The following is a 10,000-nucleotide window of genomic DNA, read 5'->3' on the forward strand; positions in this document are numbered from 1 at the left end:
ATTACCCAAGATGCATCTCTTCTTCTTCTTCTTTTTATTTGATTGGCGGTTGGCAACCAGCTTAAGGTGCAAGATGCATCTCACTCTGTAGCTGTGTTAAAAGAGTCACCGGTACCAGCGGCCATTTCTCTCCATATCCTTCCCCCTCACACCTCCTATCCTAACCCCTTGCCACCTTTCCCCCTAGCTCTGATTTAGTGCACAATCTAAACATTTGTTTATGTAACTTGTTTCTTGCTTTTATTATTGATTGTCACTTTTATCTTAAGCAGGCTAATTATTTGAACGATTTTTGCTGTCTCTTGCTTACGGACTACGGGTGTAAATGAGCATTTCTGCTACAATCCGGCATGTTTACATTTTGTATTTTTTGTACTTGATGTTCATTAACATGTGCTGTCCCTATCAAATAAACGAATAATAATAATAATAATAGCTCCTTCCCCTCACTCCTCCTATCCCTGCTGACTATTCAGTCTTTTCAGAACAGTAAAGGGAAAAGCACTGTGTGTGTGAGAGTGAGAGAGAGAGAGAGAGAGAGTATGTGTGTGTGTGTGTGTGTGTGTGTGTGTGTGTGTGTGTGTGTGTGTGTGTGTGTGTGTGTGTGTGTGTGTGTGGGCGCGTGCGTGCGTGTGTGTGAATCTCACCAGATTCGTTAATGTTGATTATGCGGCTGACGGGAGGGCTGATGTTGGAGGAGGAGGCTGCAGACACGCTGACCGAGTACTCTGTGCCAGGGCTCACACTGACCACGTCTGCCTGGAAGAGACCACAACACAACCACTCTGTCAGCAGGACGCAGTCACAGGGTTATAATAGGCTTAGCATGTCTAGGAGCCTCAGTGTTACCTGAACCCTGCAACAACCTGCCTCCTTCACAACCTAGTCCAAAACCAGAACCAGAACCATATCCATCCAAAATAACGCTCAAGTAAAAAATACAGTATATAGCATTTTCACTCATTTCACTCAGAAGCTGTGTATGTGTTAAGGAGAGAGCAGGTCTATCTGCTGGTGAATATGAGTGTGTGTGTGTGTGTTTGTGTATATGTGCATGTGTGTATATATGTGTGTGTGTGTGTGTGTGTGTGTGTGTGTGTGTGTGTGTGTGTGTGTGTGTGTGTATGTATGGGTTGGGCATTGAACTGTCTTACCTGTGAATGTGTCTGTTCGAGGCAGAGGGCAAGGAGCAGGACCAGAGACAGGGCCATGCTGGCGTTAGCCAGTTAGCCGTGGTAGCAGAGTTAAGCCGAGGTTAAACGCAGCAGGCAGGCGAGGGTTAGGGAGGCCAGGGCCAATGGTAGTTGTGTCCAGTTTTTAGCGATGACAGGTTAGCGCTCTAGGTTAGTCCAGTGGGGGGAATAGAGCTGAAACCACCAGTGTTAGCGGGTTAGCCGTGGCAAGCCAAAGGGTTAGGTCACAGTGAATGGTGCTATGGTTGCCCTGGTGTCGTCCTGTGGTTAGGGGTTATCCAGGTAGGGTAAGTCGGTGGCGAGGCGTTGGGGTTCCTGCGTTAGCACCAAGCTAACTCTCTTCCTCTGTCTCTTTCTCTCCAGGGAGAGCAGCTTCAGCAAATGAATGATTCAGAGTTGAGCTCAGGAGGCCTACCTAATAAATAATGAGCTCAATTCCTCCACCCGTGTGCCGTGTGTGTGTGTGTGTGTGTGTGTGTGTGTGTGTAAGGTTACGTTTGGGGGGGTATCTGACACCTGGCAGCCGGTAAGAGTCGGTATGGGGCTGGGCATGGGAGAAGGGGAGGAGTGTGTGTGTGTATGTGTATGTGTGCGTGTGTGTGTGTGTGTCTTCAGCTCCATAACTCAGTAGTATTATTAGAAGTCTACTGTAGCAGGTTTACTCCTCCTTTCTCCCTGGGAGCTGATAACATCAACTGTGTAATGACTTCCATGTGTGTGAGAGTACAGTGGCAGAGTAGCAACACAGAGTAGCAATTGTGCGGCCCAAAAATCTATCTATCTATCTATCTACTATCTCTCTCTCTATCTATGACTTCTCTATTGACAGTCTTGAATAAGTGATGACGAGTAATTCTCCCTCTCCTTAATACTCTCTCTCTCTCTCTCTCTCTCTCTGTCTTCTCTCCCTCTCTCTGTCTTCTCTCCCTCTCGTTCTCTCTCTCTCTCGCTCTCTCTCTCTCTCTCCCTCTCTCTGTCTTCTCTCCCTCTCTCTGTCTTCTCTCCCTCTCGTTCTCTCTCTCTCTCTCTCTCTCTCTCTCTCTTTACCTGTACGTGTCCGGTGTGTGTGTGTTTTACCTGTACGTGTCCGGTGTGTGTGGGGTACAGAGTGACAGTTCCCTGGTTGGGCAGTAGGTTGACGAGGTACTTCTCCACACACCCGTCCGCCTGCTTCCACCGCAGAGAGAACGCTCGCTCCGACACACTCACCACACACACATCCTGTACGCGGCCTGGCACTGAGGGAGGGGGGGGTGGAGAGAGAGAGAGAGGAGAGGATGAGGCCGAAAAGAAAGGGATAGAGAAATAGTCATGTGGTCGGCGGTGGGGGTGTGGTCCATTTGCGGTCGCGTACCTGTGGTGACGGTCAGGGAGGCTGCCGTCCCAGCGACCCCTTGGCTGACTCGCTCCACGCTCACGTTGTAGCTACAGCCGTCCCTCAGTCCGGTCACCATAGCGACCTGCGTGCCCTTGGAGACTGTCAGCGTGTGTGTGTCTGAGCCGTTGGCCACGGTCACTCTGTGGAAGTCAAAGTGGCCGACCACCGTGTTGTCCCACCTCACCAGAGCAGAGGAAGAGTTAACGTGGAGCAGAGAGAGGGAGCACACACCGGTTGGACCTGCAACACACACACACACACACACACACACACACACACACACACACAGAATATCATGATGAAAGACAAATATTTCGGGAGGTAACCTCCCCTGTGTGTGTGTGTGTGTGTGTGTGTGTGTGTGTGTGTGTGTGTGTGTGTGTGTGTGTGAATGTGATGAGTACAGAATATCATGATGAAAGACAAATATTTTGGGAGGAAACTTCCCCTGTGTGTGTGTGTGTGTGTGTGTGTGTGTGTGTGTGTGTGTGTGTGTGTGTGTGTGATGAGTACAGGTATTTGGGTCTTACGTGTGTGGAACACTCTGATGACAGGTTCGCTGCTGTCTGAGCCCAACAGGGTCTGAATGATGAGGTCATATTCTGACCCTGGGGTCAACTCCTCCATCCCAAAACTGTTACCACGGACAACCACCTCACGCCAGGACCTTCTGTCCCCTGACAGGCCAAACATCAGCTGGGGAGAACACACACACACACACACACACACACACACAGGCACATTAGGTGAACTTGTTGCATGAGTCATCGGTACAACCCCTTATACGAACTTCAAGCAACTCTGTCATCATCATCTACTATGTGTTCCTTACCGTAAGAATGTGTGTGTGTGTGTGTGTGTGTGTGTCTGTGTCTGTGTGTTTGTGAATAGTGCTTGGTCATTCTTCCTGGCCATGGCTCTGGGGGGTCATACATCTTTAAAGGGTGAGTAACCAAAGCCTTACTGCACTGACGATGGTTGCTAGGTAACCAGCGAGCGAGTGTGTTCGCTGAGAGTCCACAGGTGAGTGTGGAACCTGACCCAGGTAGCCTGCTTCCTCTAATAAAGAACCCATTCTGTGAGGAGTGTGTGTACGCATACGTGTGTGTGTGTGTGTGTGTGTGTGTATGTGTGTGTGCGTTTACGTGGAAGGTGTATAAAGAGCTTATTCTGTAGCTGTAAACTGAGACAGCTGACGCTGATGTTAACACTGATGTTAGCGTGCGTGCTATCAGCTAACGGGTGGTTAGTCAGCGTGGCCAACCTTGACTGGACAAACCTTGAACCCTTCCACCTCCCCAGGCGGTGGTCTCCAGTTCACAAACATAGAGGTCACTTCCTGTTCGATCAGCATCACTTCCTGTGGGGTTCCGGGGACTAGACAACAAAACACACAAATCAACGTGAGCCTCGTATCATCTCAAGCAATTAGCATCAATAATTCAATAATCCTGGGTTTGGTGTTATCTCTTTGTGTGTGTCGGAGTGACAGACTGTGTGTGTGTGTGTGTGTGTGTGTGTGTGTGTGTGTGTGTGTGAGTTTGTGTGTGTGTGTGTGTGTGTGTGCGTGTGTGTGTGCATGAGTGTGAGTGTGTGTGTGAGTGAGTGAGTGAGTGTGTGTGTGAGTGTGTGTGTGTGTGTGTGTGTGATGAGTACAGGTATTTGTGTGTGTGTGTGTGAGTGTGTGTGTGTGTGTGTGTGTGTGTGTGTGTGTGTGAGAGTGTGTTACACCAGGACAAGAGTGTAACTGTGCAGTGTGAATGTGCTGTTGTTTCTACACCAAGAGGCCTTCCTGGATGTTTCCCCTGATGGGAAGAATGTATCAGACAGAGACCTTGTGTATGGCCTGAACCTTTGCAAGGCCTCTACCCCCTGTCCTTTATGAAAAGCAAGACGCTACCTTATCACCAATCTGCAGGACGGCCAAGATACACTGAGTAGGCTTCTCTCCCATACAGAGTCTATTGTGATATGCAAAGCACACCCTTTGGCGCAATCTCGGGAGAAACTGGGAACACAACTAAACCATCAAATGTCAGTGTGTTGGGATCAACTGAAGAATAGTGATGATCATGTTTTCTTTTATGTCACGATACTTTTGTATTTGATGATTGTTGTAAACACGTGTGGAATAATAGAACCAGGCCATGGTCGATGGACTGTATTATGTTTGCCATAATGACACACTGAATGAGAGAGCAACCCAAGAACGCAGGTCGAGGCATTGGCATCCATTTTAACTCTCGCTTTACTGGCACCAGAACAATGTTACCAGTTACACTTAACGGGCGGTTCTTTGCGTGAGCGAGCCTCTCGATGAGGCCTGCCTATATCAATCACGCTCACGTTCCCCTAGCAACGATGGGGCAGAGTGCTGCACTGCCTGACAGAGAGAGATAGGACATGGAGCCCAGTCCATAGCGCGAGAACACACACACCCACACACACAAGAGACATGTTGAAAATTTGGGCACCCCTGGTTTAACACTAGAAGAGCTGTGAAGGGTCACATTGACCCCTGTGAGTAAAAAGAAAATCTATCTTTGCACTCAATCAAATTTCAGGACCCTCCTTTCATGACTTTTCCTAGATATGTGCGTTCTACCACCCAGTATCCTTACATTTTCTAAATCACTTCAGGATAAGCTAGTATAAAGCTGTTTTGCAGTTTTTCTGTGTAGGAGGCAGGCTAAAAAAACGAAGCGCCCTCTAGTGATCTCTGTGTGTAAATAGCAGATTTACAAAGGGGGTCTATTTGACCCCCAAGGCGGCTCTACTAGTAGGTAAAATAGGCACGGCTGTTGTAGTGTTAAACATTAAGTTAAACATGACACCTTTCTGCACATTTTAAAGCAAGGATTATTTTTATTTTTCAGAGTTAAAAAAAAAAAGGAAAAGGGCCCTGTGCAAAAAGAACCCTTTTGGATTCTTCTTTGTTACCTTTTGAGAAAATCATTACTAAGGCCCAGACTAAGGTGATTTACTCGTTAGGGCTTCAATGAGTCAGGTGAATTTAATTCCAGGGTGTTAAAAACCATGGGTTCCTCTAAACAGTTGTCCAAGGATGTCAGAATCAAGATAGTTCACTTCCACCATAAAGGAGAAGGCTACAAAAAACTCTTGCAAAGTTTCAAACTACCCATTTCCACTGTCAGAAACATCATCAGAAAATGGAAAATAAATGGAACAATTGAAGTCAAGGCAAGGTCTGGAAGACCCAAAAGACATTCAGATAGAATGGCCCGAGATCTGGTGAGAAATACTCACATCACTGCACTACATGGCAGAGTTGCTAGAAAGAAGCCTTTCCTATGACCTCAACACAAGATTAAGCATCTGAAGTATGCAAAAGAAAACCTTGAGAAACCTGAAGCTTTGGGATCGTGTAGCAGCTGGGGGCACAGGCAATATTGTGCGAGTGGAAGGAAGAATGGATTCCACCAAATATCAAGACATTCTAGAGGCTATTGTTCGAGGGTCAGTCCAGAAATTGAAGTTGAAGAGAGGTTGGGTATTCCAGCAAGACAATGACCCGAAGCATACCTCAAAATCAACCCCCAAGAAAGTACCTCCAGGAACGACAGCTGAAGGTTTTGGAATGGCCATCACAGTCCCCAGACTTTAAATATTAGAATATTATTGAACATCTGTGGAGAGATCTCAAACATGCCATGCATGCAAGATGGCCGAAGAATATTTCTGAGCTAGAGGTGTTCTGCCAGGAAGAATGGGGAAACATTCCCAAAACAAGAATTGAAAGACTCTTAGCTGGCTACAGGAAACATTTGCAAGCTCTTATTTGCAAGGAGGAGTTACAAAGTACTAGCTGACAGGGTTCCCAAAAGTTTGCACAAGGCCTTGTTCCTTATTTTATTATTTCGAAACTGTAAAAAGTTAAAAAATAAAAATGTATCTTGCTTTAAAATGTGATGAAATGTGTCATGTTTAACTTTGTACCATTTAGAGATTAGGTTTGTTTCTTTTCACTTAGATATTAATTGTAAAAGGCAGTTTGACTAGGGGTGCCCACATTTTTGCACTCCACTGTATTTATACACACCAGTGGCGGCTGGCCAATAGAGGGCGCTAGGGCGCCGCCCCCACCTTCCAAAGCGCCCCCACTTCCTAGTTGCTACTTGTAAAAGTTTTTTAAAAATAAACATTGTTTATTCATAAAATGCGGCTGATATTCTGTCGGCGCCTATCAGCATTCATTAAAAATCCTCCAATACAATAAACATGTTATCTGTGTGTGAAATGTGTAAAATTCACTGTGAAAATACATAGGGTAGAGAGTCGGGGACGCCGGCCGAATGGCAGTCTATGGCAGTCCAAATACTTTTGGCCTACAAGTGAGTTGTAGCAGCGCTCCAATTGTCTGTCTCCTATTTCTCGGTCGGGGCGCAAAAAATGCGCCCCGAGCATGCGCAGATTATAGGCTTACCTAGGCTGCAGCCTAGGGCCACTACCACTAGGGGTAGTAAAAAAAAAAAATGCGTGAGACTTGAGAGCCCTGAATATCCGGTTGTTAAGTCTGACGTCAAACGTGATGTTTTGCAATTTCCGGGTCCAAACCAGAAATTCTCCGCACCAGAATACCAGTGTACTACAGCGGTAGAATGACAGTTTAATCGTTTTTTAGACTCGGATCTATTCATACAACAAGGGACACAGCACTTTCCCGTTTTCCCCATATTGTCAGGGTATTTGAGCCTCGGAAAAGCGCTATATACATATAATTTATTATTATTATTATTGCTGCATTTCGAAGACAGCGCCTCAGCCAACTTTGGACCCGGAAACACGTCGCGACTTAACAACCGATATTCGGACAGACAACAGGAGAGGAGAGCAACAGAGAGACAGACAACAGGAGAGGAGAGCAATAGAGACAGAACTGAGGTGAGGTGAGCAACAGAGATAGTTCAGGATGATAACAAACAGTTCAGTATGACAGAGACAACTAATAGAAAGACAACTGTATGATTATAGAGTTTACATGTTCAAGGAAATATTGTATGATAATAGAAAGGTACACTTTAATTTAATTAAAGAAGTAACAAAGAACACATTTATTATCACAATTGCATTGTGTTCCATATCTTTCTCCATTGAATAAATAATGCCTAGTTGAATGGCTAAACAAGACAACTGTCTGGACAGTACTGCTAGAATTATTCACCTTACCGCTGCACAGATAGACAAAGGGTATAAGTCCATTCTGTTAACATTAGGTCTACTCTGCTAACAAAGACTATTCCAGTTGATTTGTCAGTTGTTGTGCATTATATTTTTGTTGTGTTTGCAGTTTGCCCTTTAATAAGTTATATATAAAAATAATTAAGTTATATATATATTCTCATGCTAAAATCGACTGTAAATCCAGATTTTAAAGTTGATATTCTTCCCCGTGGAGCATGCCTCCATAACCTGTGCCCCACCCAAAAATGTTATCACCAGCCGCCACTGATACACACCAATTGCACCATTGAATCACTATTTTGTATTAAATATAAAATACATGTTGCCACAACATTCAGATAACGTTGTCGCAACATGTATTTTATATAACAACAATCTTGCATGGCATTGGCATTGCCCCACCTCAAGTTTCAAGTAAAAATTCTTAGGCTTCGGTTCCTGACATTGAATTGCAGCACAAGACATAAGGCAATAATAATTCAAGCGTAAAAAAAGTGACAGTAGTACAAGACATAAGTGACAAAAAATAATAGGCATAATACAATATAAAGGTGACAATAGTACAGGTAAGACAGGATACACTAGTGGTGCCATTAGTGATAGATAGTTCAGTAGTAAGGTTTAGGTAGTCTGTATACATGGGGTGTGCTTGGGGAAGATAGTCAATTGTCTACAGTGGGCTTGTTCATGAGCCTGATGGCCTGGGGGAAGTAGCTGTTGGTTAGCCTCTGAGTTTTGGCCCTGAGGCTCCAGAAGAGGCCTTGCCTCTTGGATGGCATCGGTTCGAACAGGCTGTGGTCGGGGTGGCTGAGGTCTTTGATGATCCTTCGGGCTTTGCTGACACACCGTTTGTCGTATATCCTGGATGGAGGGAAGCTTACATCCAGTGATGCACTCGGCTGTCCGTACCACCCTCTGTAGCGCTTTGCGGTTGCGTGCAGTGCAGTTGCCATGCCAGGCAGTGATGCACCCAGTCAATATACTCTCGGTTGTGCCTCTGTAGAAGGCCCGCAGAGTCTTCGACTCCATGCCAAACGCGAAAGAGGCGCTGTTGTGCCTTTTTCACCACCTTTTTTACTCATCAGAGATATGGACGCCAAGGAACTTAAAACTGCTGAACCTCTTTACGGCTGACCCGTTAATGGGGTCCTGTTCCCGACCATTTCCTCCCGAAGTCAACCACCAGCTCCTTGGTCTTGTGAGTGTTGAGAGAGAGGTTGTTTTTCTGGCTGTACTGATACAAGATCTACTATACAAGATCCAGTTGCATAGGCCGGGGTTAAGGCCTAGGTCTCTGAGCTTGGTGTCGAGCCTGGAGGGGACTATGGTGTTGAATGCTGAACTGCAGTCTACGAACAGCATCCTCACACAGGAGTTCCTCTTGTCCAGGTGGGTGAGGGTGGTGTGGAGAACAGTGGCAATGGTGTCGCCGGTGGATCTGTTTTGTTGATAGGGCAAATGGTGGGGGTCCAATTCGGGTGATAGCGAGTCACAGACCAGCTCTTTGACCAGCCTCTCACAGCATTTGCACACTTCGGAAGTGAGAGCTACAGGGCGACGGTCATTTAGGTATGTTACCGTGCTCTTTTTCGGCATAGGGACAATGATGGCTGACTTGAAGCAGGAGGGAACTACACCTGTGGAGAGGGAGAGATTGAGTATGTGCGTGAACACGCCAGCCAGCTGTGGCGCGTACAGTTTGAGCACCCAGCCTGGGATGCCCTCTGGCCCAGGCACTTTGTGGATGTTGACGTGTCTGAGCTGTCTGCGCATGTCGGCGCATGTCTGCGCATGTCTGCTTCGGTGATGGCAAGCGTGCGGTCTGTGCTGACTGTGGTGCATGCCCTGGCAGGTTAATGTTATTGTTCCCCTCGCCCCGCGGTGGTGTAGCGGTCTACACACTGGCCGCTAGTGCATGCTGCCCACCGGGGCCGGGGTTCGTATCCCGGCTCGCCAGATCCAGATATGGCCGAGGCACACGGGAAGCGGCATATTGGCCGGCCGCTTCCGAGGGGGGTATAGGAGTATTTCTGGACTAGGATCCGTCGCGCAACACCGCCCCCTGGGTGCCGGAATAACGGTACTGGGCTCGAGGAGCCAGTCAGCCTAGTCTGCCTGGCGCCCTCCTCTGGGACTGCCGGCCACGGGGTCGTGCGGCGGATCCCATGCAATAGGCAGGGGATAATTGGATGCTAAGTTGGGTTAAATTGGCTACCAAATTGGGTGA

At 46.9% G+C, this 10,000-nt stretch overlaps 1 protein-coding gene across 1 annotated transcript in view; it reads right to left on the bottom strand.

Moving 5' to 3' along the window:
* The window catches only part of ptprq (protein tyrosine phosphatase receptor type Q), a gene marked incomplete at both ends in the record, with an annotated part of 55,874 nt that overhangs the window by 30,850 nt on the left and 15,024 nt on the right, over positions 1 to 10,000 (bottom strand). Inside the window, 6 exons of the mRNA XM_080539585.1 lie at positions 648 to 759; positions 2,271 to 2,431; positions 2,548 to 2,811; positions 3,102 to 3,267; positions 3,851 to 3,948; positions 9,024 to 9,211. Of these exons, the coding sequence (XP_080395711.1) occupies positions 648 to 759; positions 2,271 to 2,431; positions 2,548 to 2,811; positions 3,102 to 3,267; positions 3,851 to 3,948; positions 9,024 to 9,211 (989 nt within the window). The remainder of the gene's footprint in view (positions 1 to 647; positions 760 to 2,270; positions 2,432 to 2,547; positions 2,812 to 3,101; positions 3,268 to 3,850; positions 3,949 to 9,023; positions 9,212 to 10,000) is intronic.

This window comes from Nansenia antarctica (genome assembly GCF_963989245.1).
Source record: "Nansenia antarctica genome assembly, chromosome: 9".
Lineage (NCBI taxonomy): Eukaryota > Metazoa > Chordata > Actinopteri > Argentiniformes > Microstomatidae > Nansenia > Nansenia antarctica.